The sequence below is a fragment of the Hyla sarda genome, chromosome 9 (assembly GCF_029499605.1).
Source record: "Hyla sarda isolate aHylSar1 chromosome 9, aHylSar1.hap1, whole genome shotgun sequence".
In the NCBI taxonomy this organism is placed as follows: Eukaryota; Metazoa; Chordata; class Amphibia; order Anura; family Hylidae; genus Hyla; species Hyla sarda.
The window spans coordinates 23,401,437-23,417,293 of NC_079197.1; the positions used below are offsets into that span (position 1 = coordinate 23,401,437).

General features: G+C 43.3%; 1 protein-coding gene across 1 annotated transcript in view; it reads right to left on the bottom strand.

The window, feature by feature from the left end:
• The window catches only part of LOC130291884 (uncharacterized), an 88,442-nt gene that overhangs the window by 50,850 nt on the left and 21,735 nt on the right, over positions 1-15,857 (bottom strand). Inside the window, exons 5-9 of the mRNA XM_056541317.1 lie at positions 10,390-10,512; positions 9,303-9,925; positions 6,741-6,869; positions 5,405-5,567; positions 1,386-1,551 (exon numbers count right to left, since the gene is read on the bottom strand). Of these exons, the coding sequence (XP_056397292.1) occupies positions 1,386-1,551; positions 5,405-5,567; positions 6,741-6,869; positions 9,303-9,925; positions 10,390-10,512 (1,204 nt within the window). The remainder of the gene's footprint in view (positions 1-1,385; positions 1,552-5,404; positions 5,568-6,740; positions 6,870-9,302; positions 9,926-10,389; positions 10,513-15,857) is intronic.

Sequence of the window (15,857 nt, forward strand, 5' to 3'; positions counted from 1 at the left end):
TTCAGAAGCTCATAAGTACTGAAAAGATTAAGATTTTTTAATAGAAGTAATTTACAAATCTGTTTAACTTTCTGGAGCCAGTTGATATATATAAAAAAAAGTTTTTTCCTGGAATACCCCTTTAAGTGGAAGTAAACAGGTTCTGTGGTCCACAAAATACATTTTCCTGGTCGAAGAAACCCAAATCTGTGCTTATCTATAAACCCCAGTTTAAAGGAGTACTCCGGTGAAAAACTATTTATTTTAAATCAACTGGTGCCCAGACGTTAAACAGATTTGTAAATTACTTCTATTTAAAAATCTTAACCCTTCCAGTACTTATCAGCTGCTGTATGCTCCACGGGATAGTAATTTACTTTTTGAATTTCTTTTCAGTCTGACCACAGTGCTCTCTTCTGACACCTCTGTCAATTTCAGGAACTGTCAAGAGCAGGAGCAAATCCCCATAGCAAACCTCCCCTGCTCTGGACAGTTCCTGATATGGACAGAGGTGTCAGCAGAGAGCACTGTGGTCAGAAAGAAAATAAATTTTAAAAGAAAAGAACTTCCTGTGGACCATACAGCATCTGATTAGTACTGGAAGGATTAAAATTTTTAAATAGAAGTAATTTACAAATCTGTTTAACTTTCTGGTACCAGTTGATTTAAAAAATTAAAAAATTCACCGGAGTACCCCTTTAAGAAGTTTTAGCAAACAAATTAAGGGGGTTATCCAGGAAAAACTTTTTTATATATATCAACTGGCTTCAGAAAGTTAAACAGATTTGTAAATTACTTCTATTAAAAAATCTTAATCCTTTCAGTACTTATGAGCCTCTGAAGTTAAGGTTTTTCTTTTCTGTCTAAGTGCTCTCTGATGACACGTGTCTCAGGAACCGCCCAGTTTAGAAGCAAATCCCCATAGCAAACGTCTTCTAAACTGGGCGGTTCCCGAGACACGTGTCATCAGAGAGCACTTAGACAGAAAAGAACAACCTTAACTTCAGAAGCTCATAAGTACTGAAAAGATTAAGATTTTTTAATAGAAGTAATTTACAAATCTGTTTAACTTTCTGGAGCCAGTTGATATATAAAAAAAAGTTTTTTCCTGGATAACCCCTTTAAGATCAAAAGACCAGATGGGTGTGCCACCTTTATCTCCTACAAGGCTTGGGGTGGGCAACAAGTATTAGGTTTTCTAGTCCTGGGATAGTGTGGTTAGATCAGTGGTCTCAAACTGTGGCCCTCCAGATGTTGCAAAACTTCAACTCCCAGCATGCCCGGACAGCCAACGGCTGTCCGGGCATGCTGGGAGTTGAAGTTTTGCAACATCTGGAGGGCCACAGTTTGAGACCACTGGGTTAGATTGTGTGTAAGAGAAAGGAGCATTCACTGCACAATGTCACCTTTAATGGAGAGGTTGGGTCTGGACCCTGCATCTCTACATCCTCCCCAAAATCCTTCTTCGTCCTACTCGCGCCAAGAAAACGGGGTCCACCGTCATCTGCTGCAATCTGGTTGGGGAATCTGCGAATCGCTGCGCCATGAGGACTAGATTTTCCATGGATTCCTCTGCAAGGGAAGGAGCAGACATGAGCTGAATCTGTGATGCTGAATTTATGTGGGGAAACAGTACGAGAATCAGCCAAATCCCTCAGTATCATGAATCATATTACGGGGATATATTCCACTGCGGAAAATGATACAGAAAGCCACCGACACAATGTATGTGTTTTCGGTGGGAGCTGCTTAAACCCTCATACTGAGCTTATTAGACCTCTCTGGCGCTATGGAAGAATATGGTTAACTTCACATAATCACATTTTTAAAGCCTCTTAAAGCTCTGAATTGAGGGAGGGAAGGAAGAATCAACCTCAAATATGTCTCTTATATGAGGTCATGGAATATACTCTGCAGTTTTCTGCGGAGAGCGTCCTTCATCTTGCTATTGTGATGTCCCAGTACAGGACAGTCCTATCAGCTTGAGTCCCTGCACGTCCCCAGGGCTCACCTGCAGTGTACCCCCATAATGTAATTAGTTGTATATTATGTGTAAAGGACCTTTGATATGGTTACATGGTTGTTAGTCACATGATAATGGTTGTCACATGTTAAAGTCACATGTTTTGTTACCCAGAGAGCACCAGGTGACCAGATGACCCGCAGCTAGCCTATGGGCTCCTTGCACAGCCCCCTTTATAAGAGGAGGAGGAGCTACAATCGCTCTCTTATGATTCACTTTCTGCTGATGTCAAGTCCAGTCCAGACGTCTCAGGGTCAGTGTCCAGCTCATCTGGAGGCCTCAAGCCTGAATTGCAGCCACAAGTCAGTAAGTCAAGTCATCTCTGTCTGCTGTCACTATCTTCAGTCAAGTCAAGTCTATTATGGTCATTGTGGCTGTCCTAAAGTCTGTCAAAGTCACTGCAAGTCCTAGCAAGCTGCGAGGTCCCCTGTATTACCGATCATCTCTCTGGGACCCTGGCCTAGCTGTAAAGATTATTACCATCTGTCTACCTCAGTAAAGCTACCGTTAACCCTGACCTGGCCTTGGACTCTTATTTGCCCTGCCTAACTAGGACTAGCAGTGCTACCGTTCAGGTGGTTCTTGGCATAACCACGCCCTGGCGTCGCGAATGTTATTTAGGGGTAAACTCCATCTGCCCCTGGGCTACAACATCTGCCCCATACACCTCGTATCACACTACCGTGGCGCACAACAAAACAACTCCATGTGCGCTACTAGCTTGTAGGATCTGGAGAAAAATAGTTCATGGTCCTGGTTCATGAAAGGACTCAATGACCTCAGTAACATTATAGGACACAGCACTGAAAAGTAATGTATGGTTACAGATTTTGCACCAGGTGCTGGGAACTGGCTACTAACATTATAGGAAAATCCTTTAAAGAGTACATCTCATGATCTTGTTAAATTTTAAAATCTTCCCAGGTCACTGCCCCATCATGATAAACCACCACTGTCTTTATTTTTATTATTTGTTAGTTTTCTACCTTGATTTTGCTCTGTATTGTCTGCTCAGTCTCAGTCAAATTCACAGACTGGGAAGGGGTGTTCCCCAGCAGGTGTGACATTATCTGAAGCCATACAGGGGAGAACTTCCTCCCTCACTCTGCTACACACAACCCAGAGCAGCTCAGATTGAGATGAGCTATGATTGGCTAAGGCTGCACACACACCCCCCCTCAGCACTCCAGACTGCATTTCCTGGTTTTGGACTTCTGCCAGGCCAGTAGGAGTGCAAAGTCTGTGCAAGAGATGGGGGAGGGGGGGGGGAATGTGCTGTGGACAAGTAAGGAGACACCTAGTGGCAGCTTTTTTAAGCCCAAAGTACATTTGAAAGATTTTTTATTTACCATAAGGAGTGCAATCGCAAAAATTAGTTTTAATGACAGTGCCCATTTAAGGGTAGGGTCACGTGATGTATTTTGCTGCGTATTTGCTGCTGCGTATTTTCCAATCCAATGAAGTCAATACCGAGCAAAATACGGCACATGTGACCCTACCCTAAAACCAGTATCTATGAGATCAGACAAGTATTCTGGATTATAAGACAGGCATACAGCATTGAGTATAAAGGTATTCATTAAAATTCTCTGGGATGTTATGCAATGTAATGTAAATCATTGTGCGTCTGAAAATAATATACACCGATAAGCCATAACATTAAGAATTGGTGAATTAAATAACATTACCTGCCTCGTAACATTGGTACCTGTGGAATATATTACACAGCAAATGATATATATGGAATATATATATATATATAGGAGTGGAATATATTACACAGCAAATGATCAGTGAATTGTTAAAGCAGTACTCCAGCAAAAACTAAATATCCCCTCTCCACAGGACTTAAATGGGCGCTGTCAGAATCAAAAACTTTTTATATGTTGTACATCTTGGCAAAACATTCACGTTTCTAATATACTTCATAAGAATCTTCTTATAGAAATCATTGTTCATAAAAAGAAGACCACTAGAGGTCCCCATACCATCCAGAACATAATCCTGTCCGGCTGCAGCATCATCTTTGTCCCAGCTGAAGCACAGGCTGGGACAAAGTCCAAGAAGTGAGGACAGGGCAGGATCGCTATGGGTAAATGACACCAGTTTTTGGCCTCTGTCAGACTGATAAATTTGGGTCTGGGAGTACCTACTAGACCAGTGTTTTCCACACAGTGTGTCTCTAGTTTTTGCAAAACTACAACTCCCAGCATGCCCAGGAGACTAGAGACTAAGACAGTGTTTCCCAACCCCCAGGTTAGAGTACCTATTAGACCAGTGTGTCTTCAGCTGTTGCAAAACTACAACTCCCAGCATGCCCGGACAGCCTTCGGCTAGGAGTTGTAGTTTTGCAACAGCTAGAAGCACCCTGGTTGGAAAACACTGAGGTAGGACAAAGTGGTTGACCAACTACATGATGTTAACCAAAGAAGTTGAGTGCTAGTGCTCAGCATCATATCCAGAGGTTGTCTTTGGGAAAAGGATTTTAATTTGGGAGTTTAATTTTGCAACAGCTGGAGGCACCCTGGTTGGAAAATACTGAGGTAGGACAAAGTGGTTGTCCAACTTTATGATGTTTACCAAAGAAGTTGAGTGCACGTGCTCAGCATCATGTCCAGAAGTTGTCTTTGGGAAAAGGACGTATAAGTTCTGCCAGCCGAAGGCTGTCTGGGCATTGCTGGGAGTTGTAGTTTGCAACAGCTGGAGGCACCATGGTTGGGGAATACTGGACTAAGATCATGGCCCTTACAGTTGTACATCTCTCTATTAGAAAAAGTAGCTACTAGGCCGTTTCATGGTGGGCCGGTCTTGTTAGTCCAGAAGGGCCACCATCCTGGCAGTTACTGTGGGGCCCATGAGGAAGTAGTGATGAAGGACCCTTGAAACATGCTGGGAATTGTAGTTTTGCAACAGCTGGAGGCACCCTGGTTGGAAAGACCTGTACTAGACACACATTGGCCCTCATTTACTATTCTAAACCCGACTTGTTTTGTCTGGGTTTTTTGCCGCATCTTAGTCTGCGACATGTCACAGACATCGTGCGCCAGTCTGCGACACGATGCAACATTTTTTCCCGACGGACCCGATGTGGATTCTCCCAAACCCGAAAAAGGGCCGTAACCCAACATTTCTGAGCTTTCCCACGTACTTATAAAGGTTTCCAACCCGAATTTGTTGAATTGTTGTGGATTTTTTCCCAAAAACTCAGAGGAGTTGGAAACCAAAACCAACAAAACCCACGTGCGACAAACAGGATGCGACATAATAATAAATACCAGGGGAAAAAAAGCAGTCGGGTAAGAAAGCAAGATAGACTTACAACCCGATTTTCTAAGTAAATGAGGGCCATTATGTCTTCCCCCACCTTCCACTGACTTATAGATGAGAAGGTAATGGTCTTACCTGACAGCTTCTACAGATTTATAAGACCTTTGGTCTGGTTCTATATCCTTAGGACTCTTAGGGATGAAATCTGAATGACGACTGCTGCTTTTGTCTTCCGAATTTAGCTTCTTCTTTATACGAAGGCTGCTCCTCATTTTACTGTAGAAGGAGATTTTTGCACCTTATGAAAAATAAACAATACCTATTATATTCATAATGCAGTACAAACTGTACAAAGAAGGAACAAAAACATCAACAGATAAGACATGAAGTTCATTGGGTTATAATGCAGTAACTTTTTGGGGTCCTGTTTGTCCCCCTACATCCTTATAACCTATGTCTTCCTCTCTTATCTGCTTGTGAAATGAAGGTGCAGTACCAAGGTGTTTCATCAGGGATAGGCTCTACCATGTGCAGGTGTTTTGGTCCTATAGTATGGACTTCACAGCTCTTCTCGGAGGAGAAGACAAAGACATGTAAAGGCATAAACCAACATCATCAAAATATTTCTCTTCCTATTTCTTGTACCATCCAATTGTAAACCCGACAAGTTTTGTCGGGCTGCGCTCATGTATCTGGCGCATTGCGTCAGAAATTCTGTCTGCGCCAGAATTGAAACGAACCCGACTAACTCTCCATTTTACTGAGAATACCCAAAAAAGGGTACGTGGCCATCGGGAAAGTGGGTGTAGCCGCTGAAAAGGGGCATGTCCCTGAAATTTTTTTAAAAACCCTAAATATTTACTAAGGTTTCCACAAAAAATGTAGTGGATTTGAGCTGAGGAAAACCCTACAGATCAGAGCATGTGAAAAAAAAGCGAAATGTCGGGAAACATTAGTAAATACCGTGGAAAAAAATGATAGGGAATTAAAACCCACAAAGAAAACTACACTCCACTCTTAGTAAATCAGGGCCAATGTGGACAATGTTTGGCTTGGATGCTAGTACTTGCCACACTTAAAGGGTACCTGTCAAAAAAATAAATAATAATATGTTACTCAGTACCTAATCCTGACCATGTACATCAAATTTTTAGGCCTATATCACCTATATTTATTATAAGAATCCCTCTTTTCATTAGCTCACAGTGTTAGAAATTCTCTCAGGGGAAGGGAGCGTGTCCCTCCCTTGTGGTGGGGACCCTTAGTGGTGGGATTTTCAGGAGTTGTTTTCTTTATTAAATATTTAAAAAAATTTAAACAACCACATTACAAAAGGTCTTTAATTTTCATCAGTAAAAACAAAAATAAGTTTTTGGATTTGACAGTGCCCATTTAAGTGCTTTTACCATAATTGCAAACACAATGAATGAATGAATGAATGAATGAATGAATGAATGAATGAATGAAACACCTTTATTCTGTAAGGTATGGTCCAGATTGAGGTCACGGTTTTCAGATGAGGATCTTGATGGATTTCCACTGCCGATAGAGGAATTTGAGTCTTCCCATTCCAGTTTCATTATTGTGACTTCAGAAGAAACTAAATAAAAAAAATTGTTACTGTAATTTCATTTTATTGGTATATATATATATGTAATATATTTATTTTTTTTATTTTTTTTTATTTTTTTTTATTCAAGGATCAAACCAGCAAGCCCTTCAGTTTTGGAAGTTGTATAATCCTATTAGGCTTTTAGTATTTGTCTTTATGCTTTCTCGAAGGTGGACAGGACTTCTGGTTTCTCCACAACATGGCCTTACATTAGGAAGGAACTGAATAAATAAAGGCAGTATTGCCAGTATAAAAAGGAGGTGGACTGAGTTGGGGTAGGTTGCCCCAAAGGATAGGATATCTCCCTGCTGCACCCGGCATTCGTTTAGAGCGTCGGGTGCAGCGCCTGAGGCTCATGGTGTCACGTCCTTGCCTGCTCGTAATGTCACAGCCACGCCCCCTCAGTGCAAGTCTATGGGAGGGGGCGTGATGGCTGTCATGCCCCCTCCGATAGAGTTGCATTGAGGGAGCATGGCCGTGACGTCAACAGGCTCTGCCCCGCATCGCCAGTCATCCGGCATGGAGCTCCATGCACCGGATGTCTGGGGTGCCACAGCCGAGATCGCGGGGGTCCCCAGCAGCGTGACCTCTGCGATCAGACATCTTATCCCCTATCCAAAGGATAGGGGATAAGATGTCTAGGGGCGGAGTATCCCTTTAAGGGAGGCTTAGCCAACCAACCAGAAGACACTGGGCCATTTCCATATAACTTAACATTATGGGGGATTTATCACAACCTGTCCAGAGGAAATTTTGCTGAGTTGCCCATAGCAACCAACCTTTTGAAAAGGCCTCTGAACAATGAAAGAAGCAATCTGGGCAGCTATTGATAAATCTCCCCCTATGAGTTCTTAAAGTTGAGAAAGAGTCAATTTTATGGGGCCAAGATATCACAGAAATATGAGAAACCTACAACTAGAGTGTAGAAAAGACCCACAGAGTCAATATGAAATTGGAATAAGACCAATAAAGCCAACATCAGACCTAAGGTGTTCAAAATGTGAAGACCCTGCTAATAGGAAACCAGTGAGGTCCCTTTTCCTGCCATTCATCCATATGATGTACTTTCACACAGTGCCCAAATAACCAGTGGTGACTAATTGTAGGTGGCACACTGTCTTATATGGAACCCAAATAGCATTGACCAAATAATTCTGTCATACAGTGGCCAAAATAACAGTGTTATACAGTGTTACCACCTCCATACACTGCAAAAACAATGTACAGTGCTGAAGTAGCAGAGCCTTATAAAATAAATACCACCATACAGTGCTCGCTGCTAACATTAATCTGGCCATACACAAAAGATAAATGTCCTCCAAACCCAGGGATTTCATCAGGACCGGACAATCACCTAATGTGCATAGGAACCTCCAACTCTCACCGATGGCCGATCGATGTCGCTCCCAATCCATTTATTCTTGGGAAGAAAAGTTGGCACCAGAGGTGTCTGGAAATAGCTTCCCCTTGCTTTCTTTTTTTTTTTTAATACACCTGCACGTGAATGAAGAAATCGGGGAGAGATAGCTGTCGCTAGCATTACATACAGTCAGGGACGTGCACAGACATTTTGGGGGCCCAGGGCTCAAGTAGAAAAAGGGCACTTATTTAAAAACAATGAGGGACATTTATCAATGTTTGCTTATGTATTCTTTTTTTTTGTAATTTTTTCCTTACTTTTCTTTTGCTTATGTGCGACTTATTTATCAACTGCTTTCAGCCTGTTGATAATTTTCTTTCACGTAAGCAATTTTTCCTTTTTTACTTTGGTAGTAGCTTTTTCTGCTCCATGTTTGAGCTGGAGTAAATTTAGTAAATTTTTAACGCTGTTGCGACTTTTTTTGCGCAGTTGCGACTGTCGCAGTTAATAAATACCTGACTACCCGTAGTCCATTTTAAAATTCTTACTACATAGTAAATTTTAGGAAAACTTGCTTTTCTCGCTTTCCAGTCAAAATGTCGCACGAAAAATCGCGTAGTCGCAGTTGCGACATATTTTGCGACAATTATAGTAAAGAAAACCTGACTAAACCCGTTGATAAATGTCCATAAATGTTTGTAAAAACCTTACATATGTTAACACAACACAATTCCTAAGGTAAAGCTAAAATCAGCTGAACGGGACCCGCATCACCCCATGAAGGTCCCAATAAGTGAGGACATTATAGGGCAGGTTCATTAAAATGGCAGGGGCTCAAGACCCCTTTTGAGTCTATGTGTGCACATCCCTGCATACAGTAACCATATATGAGCCCCATAAATACAATGCAATCTAATAACAGCATGGAATGTCCAAATCATACTGCTATACAAATCAAATTAGCATCCAGGCCATCTGTGGTGCCCCTTATAGTAGGGGCAGACTATTTACGCCATGCTCTGCACAGATCACGCAACCCTAAGGCAGTCCCTGTAAATTACCTTCTGTGGTTCCACTGCCTAGGGTTTCTAGTGATGATAGACTATGGTTCCCTCTTTCCTCGTCTTTCATTGCTGTGACACTTTGGGATTGTTCCCTCCATTCGTGGCTGGTGTTTGGGAAGTTCATTGTAATTCCATCAAGAGAAGTCGCATTTCGAGGAGATACCTGTTTGTTAGTGAGGTCCTTCATTGCAGGGGATGCCCTTATTTGAGGTACACGCCTGCTGGGAAGACCACCTCTGGGTATTTCAATTAACACTTTCTTGGCTACATGTGGTGGGAATGGTTGACGTCTATATGGATGGGTGATGGTCTGGTGATCTGTGATTTTTGACTTTTCCCCTTCCTTCAATGGTGAAGAAGATCTCTCGGGAGATTCGGACTTGGCAGTCCTTTCTGTATAGTTCATCTGAGGACTTGGTGAGATATTTGTTCTCATTTTAGTCGCCTGTAATCTCTCCAGAAGAAGTCTTTCCTGGTATCGAAACTCTGCATCTTCTGCTGATTCATCCTCAAAATGCACTCGAGCCCTTGACGGTCCTTTTGGTATCTTCTCATTGAAGTTTATCGAGCTCTTCAGGTACTTAGTCACAGGGTTGTCTTCTCTTTGGACAATCGGTGTACTGTCAAATAAGCCATATTTTACATTGTTAAAATGACTAGATGAAGCATGTGTTTTACTGAGACTGACTAAAAAGAGTCTAAGCTCATAGGCAGGTAATAGCCTAATAGACAAATAAAATACCATTAAATAATATGTAAAAAAAACAACCAACTAATGCTCAAAAGCAGTAAGTGGCTTTCCAGATGTACATGCTAAATGTATGCTACAAATACAGTGTGAACCCAGTCTTATTAAAGCTAGTTGGACACCTATGTGTCCATGATGTAACCAGGGCAGATTTATATTCCTTGTGAGCAAACTATGAAGGATCATATTGGATGATACCAAGCAGGGATCTAGAAAACAACAAAGATCTGATACAGAAAGTATACAGGAAAATCGTAGCCAAATACAAAGAAAACGTATTACATCTAGACTGAACAGTACAGCAAAAAATACATGACTTTCCATATACCAACTTACATATGCTCTCCCACTAAGGAGTGGTCGGCTTTCAGGGGTTCAGAAGTTCTTTTGGGTTTGTCGGAGAATTTTTTGATGATGTCACGTGAAGCTGGAGGAGCTTGTGGACTCCTCATTTTTGACCTATCGGAAATAAGAAAAACATACAATGTTAACTGGATGAAGCCCCTGTCATTTCTTCAGCTTTACCAATGTATAAGTGAGCAGCAGAATGATCTATGGGAATGCAGTGCCCTGGTACCATCCCCCAGCTGCTAATGTCTATAAGGTTGTCGGAGTTTCTTTTTATCTGGGTATTGTAAGTTTAATATGTATAACTTGTCATTTTCTTTCCCACTGTCATTTTTACATACACTGTGGTATTTAGGTAGTGCAAGAGTTGATATGTTCCTCTTTACTGCCACCATTGGTGATTATATGTACAGAATGCATGGAAATTTGGTCACATTACCTTCCCTTAGACTAGTTTTTACTGTAAACTTCTGGAAAAGGAACCTCCCAAGTCCAACCCTCTCTCCCCAGAGGGCTGGAATCAGACCAATTGTTACGCCGAGCGCTCCGGGTCCCTGCTCCTCCCCGGAGCGCTCGCGGCGTTCTCCTCTCTGCAGCGCCCCGGTCAGACCCGCTGACCGGGAGCACTGCACTGACACTGACGACGAGGATGCGATTCGCATAGTGGGAGGCGCTCGCTCGCGAATTGCATCCCAAGTCACTTACCTGTCCTGGTCCCCGGCTGTCACGTTCTGGCGCACGCGGCTCCGCTCTCTAGGGCGCGCGCGCCAGCTCTCTAAGATTTAAAGGGCCAGTGCACCAATGAATCCAATTAGTCTAATTAGCTTCCACCTGCTCCCTGCTTATATAACCTCACTTCCCCTTCCCTTCCTTGCCGGATCTTGTTTCCTTGTGCCAGAGAAAGCGTTTTGTGTATGTCCCAAGCCTGTGTTCCAGACCTTCTGCTGTTGCCCCCGACTACGACCCTTGCTGCCTGCCCTGACCTTCTGCTACGTCCGACCTTGCTCTTGCCTTGTCCTTTTGTACCGCGCCTGTCTCAGCAGTCAGAGAGGTTGAGCCGTTACCGGTGGATGCGACCTGGTTGCTACCGCCGCAGCAAGACCATCCCGCTTTGAGGCGGGCTCTGGTGAATACCAGTAGCAACTTAGAACCGTTCCACCGGTACTGTCCACGCCAATCCCTCTCTGAGACAGAGGATCCACCTCCAGCCTGCCGAATCATAACACCAATTCAGTCTAGTGTAGCTCAGGCTAGTGAGCAAGGCCATGAGAGGAGAGATGGTTTAAGTCTAGTCCAGTGTTTCCTTCAAGTAAAACCTGCTGTGAAGCAAGTTAACCAAGCCCTGGCCCTACCAGAGAATCTTAATCTTATTTGCTAAAGTCAAATCTGAGTCAGCTTTGGGTCAGTCATGGTGATCACAGCACCATGTGGCATTTCAGGAGGTTTACAAAGACTGTCTCCAGTCCACTCTGAAGGGGTATTCATCTCTACTATCCTGTTCCTACTTCGATAGGGAGAATTGTCTAGCCAGTACAGGCACCAGCTTAGCAAGGACTCTTATGGAAAGTCTTTCGGAGCTTCTGCCCCAGGAGTTAGCGCTGTGTAGCTTACACATGAAAATCATCTTTATATTACACCCTGCGATAGGGAATCGTAATACCAGTAACAGTGAGTACGGGTCCTTCATCAGTAGAGTATATCCTAATTGAACTGCATACATCTCCACTAGCAAAACAAAAGTACAGTGGTCCCTCAACATACGATGGTAATCCGTTCCAAATGGACCATCGTTTGTTGAAACCATCGTATGTTGAGGGATCTGTGCAATGTAAAGTATAGGACAGTGGTCTTCAACCTGCGGACCTCCAGATGTTGCAAAACTACAACACCCAGAATGCCCGGACAGCCAACGGCTGTCCGGGCATGCTGGGAGTTGTAGTTTTGCAACATCTGGAGGTCCGCAGGTTGAAGACCACTGGTATTGGAGGTTATACTCACGTGTCCCCGCCGCTCCGGACCATCACCGCTCATCACCGCTGCCCTGGATGTCGCCCTCCATCGTTGTCGCCACGTCCCTGGGGTGTCCCCGACGCTCCGGCAAGGCCTCTGCTTCCCCGGCATCCTCGCTCTCCGTCGCCATCATATCGCTATGTACGCCGCTCCTATTGGATGACGGGACGGCGTGCCCAGCGACGTGATTACGACGATGGAGAGCGCCGACGATGCAGGGGATCCCGAAGAGGACGCGCCGGAGCCCCGAGGACAGGTAAGTGATCGTCAGCGGACCACACGGGGCACCATAAACGGCTATCCAGTGGCAGCTGAAGCAGTCTGCGCTGCCGGATAGCCGTTTATGCGATGGTCCCGACATAAAAAAGCATCGTATGTTGATGCTGCCTCTGAGAGGCCATCGTATGTTGAAATGATCGTATGTCGGGGCCATCGTAGGTCGGAGGGTCACTGTACAGTACAATACAACAAACAAAACAACTAACGGGTACTGTGACCAATTTTCAAGCATCTATTCAAAAAACTTTGGGGGGAATTTAACAATGTAGGTGCTGGTGAACTCTTTTTCTTCCCCTTTTTTCTGTGTGGTGGCAATGTGTACATATACCAGATTTATGAAATGGTCGCACAGCATGGGATAAATTCGACAATAGTACACATTTTTTTTAAATAACACTTCAGTACACCACTTTGTATGGTTCCTCCACTGCACAAAAATCCGTAACTTTTTAACCCGCTGTGCAAAATTTAAAGCCTACTAAAGCCAATTTTACAAGCCAGGTCTGGGCATATTTACATTTGTGGTTTATTTGAGGGTATTATGCAAAAATTCACCCCAATTTTTTTTTTTTTTTTTTTAATAAAAAGCGCACATTATTAATCAATAACCACTAAGTAAAAAGACAAGTGTTCAAGAAAGCCACTTTTTTTCTAAAAATCACTTCAGATCTAGAATTTTTTTTTTTTTTTGCAACTTTTATTTTCTCCAAAAAAAAAAGGTTTGAAACCTTATGATGGATTCGCCCCTGTAACTTTGCTACCTTGTGCTGTAAAGGACATAATATTGTCTGGTTGGGCACAGGGGACTTCCAATAACCTCTACATAAATATTATCTCCATGTCTGGACTGAAGTTTTGCACACACTATCATGGTCACACCCCTAGACACTCCACTCAAGTTTACCCCAGGGTCAAGGACTTTCTATCTTGGGCAGACACCCAATTACAAAAGGGTCCACAGTGGCACATACAGAGTTAACCAGGTAAAAAGCCATCCATGGCCATACTAAAGGCTTTGCCCTGACCTACTTCACCCCTCCTCCTCATGTGCCCCACAGTAACTGGCAAGAGGGTAGCCCTCCTGGACTGACCAGACCGGCCCACCATGAAATGACTTACTTTTTCAAATACAGAGGTAAACATGATCTTAGCCCAGTATTTCCTGACAGGGTGCCTCCAGCTGTTGCAAAAAAACAACTCCCAGCATGCCCGAACAGCCTTCGGCTGCCAGCACTCGTACATCCTTTTCCCAAAGACAACCTCTGGACATGATGCTGAGCACGTGCACTCAACTTCTTTCGTAAACATCATAAAGTTGGACAACCACTTTGTCCTACCTCAGTATTTTCCAACCAGGGTGCCTCCAGCTGTTGCAAAACTACAACTCCCAGCATGCCCTGAAAGCCTTCGGCTGCCAGCACTTATACATCAATCCTTTTCCCAAAGACAACCTCTGAATATGATGCTGAGCACGTGCACTGAATTTCTTTGGTAAACATCATAAAGTTGGACAACCACATTGTCCTACCTCAGTGTTTTTCAACTGGGGTACCTCCAGCTGTTGCAAAACTACAACTCCCAGCATGCCCTGAAAGCCTTCAGAGTCACCCGGGTTGGGAAACACTGTCGGAGTCTGTAATTTTTCTGTTTTTAGTTTTTTTTCCGGCCATGAATAATCACCACTATTACATATAAAATGTCCTCCAACAATTTCCACTCCAGCGTATACATTAGTCATAAGATAATTGCATCGGTCCCATCGAAATGACTTTTTTTTTTTAATAACGTTGTGCAAATATTATTGCATAGAATGAGACATTTGTGTCATTTATGAACTGTACAGACATCTCACGAGTCAGCACATTTTTAATGTACATCAAGCATTTCCTGGCTACGTCCATACATTAGAGTAAACCCTCATTCCGCTTCTTATTATTCGCCCTGCGCCGGTTCTGTGCAATATCATGCAAATGTGCAAGATGTGCCTGAAATGTTGACTCGGGTAAAGACTTTGAACTTGTGCTATAGCTCTAGAGGTCATGTACAGCTATTGTGTAGACCAGACCCCTGTCTACTCGTAGAAATGGGGGTGTCTCGGTAAAGATAATGATGGCATATTGTGGGATACGACCACTGTGGTAAGACTGAATGGAAAGGATGCCCTGAAACTGGAAAACATACAAAGGCACAGAGCTAAATTAAAATGGCACGTGGAACATCTTTGTTATGATGGACTTTTGGAGGTAAAACACCCTCAAAAGACAAGGTGGTCCTCCCTCTGCTTGGAGAAAATAAGGTTTAGTTTCCGAAGGCTTCTTTACCATAAGAACTGTGAATTTGTGGAACAATCTACCTCAGGAACTGGTCACAGCAAAAACAGTTAAAGGGGTACTCCGGTGGAAAACATTTTTTAAATCAACTGGTGCCAGAAAGTTAAACAGATTTGTAAATTACTTTGATAAAAAAAAATCTTTACCCTTCCAGTACTTTTTAGCAGCTGTATGCTACAGAGGAAATTCTTTTCTTTTTGAATTTATTTTTAATCTTGTCCACAGTGCTCTCTCCTGACACCTGATGCCCGTATCAGGAACTGTCCAGAGCAGGAGAAAATCCCCATTGCAAACCTATGCTGCTCTGGACAGTTCCTGGCATGGACAGAGGTGTCAGCAGAGAGCACTGTGGACAAGACAAAAAAGAAATTAAAAAAGAAAGGAATGTCCTCTGTAGCACACAGCTGCTAAAAAGTACTGGAAGGGTAAAGATTTTTTAATAGAAGTTGATGATGAATTCTGAGAACAAAATAACATAAATGCCTATGTAGAAGTATAGAATTCTTGAACCCCCCCCCATTTGTATGCTCATAAGCCTTTCTTTCAAGGGGTACTCCAATGCAGGGCATTTTATCCCCTATCAGACCTGGTCCAGGGATTTTTGCCACCTTAGGCGAAAGCTAATTGGCTCCTCCCGATTGAGGCGCGCACGATGTCAGGATGTTATACGGACCTCACCTTAGTGATCGCCCCTGTCTGCCTTGGAGGTGGCGCAGCGCTCCTCCAGCAGGCTGAAAATTGCTGATTATTATAGTACGGGTGGGGGTAGCGTGGCAGGGTTTTTCTTGATGGGCAGGTGCTTTAGATGGGCGGGTGCTTCAGATGCTGGCTATCTTT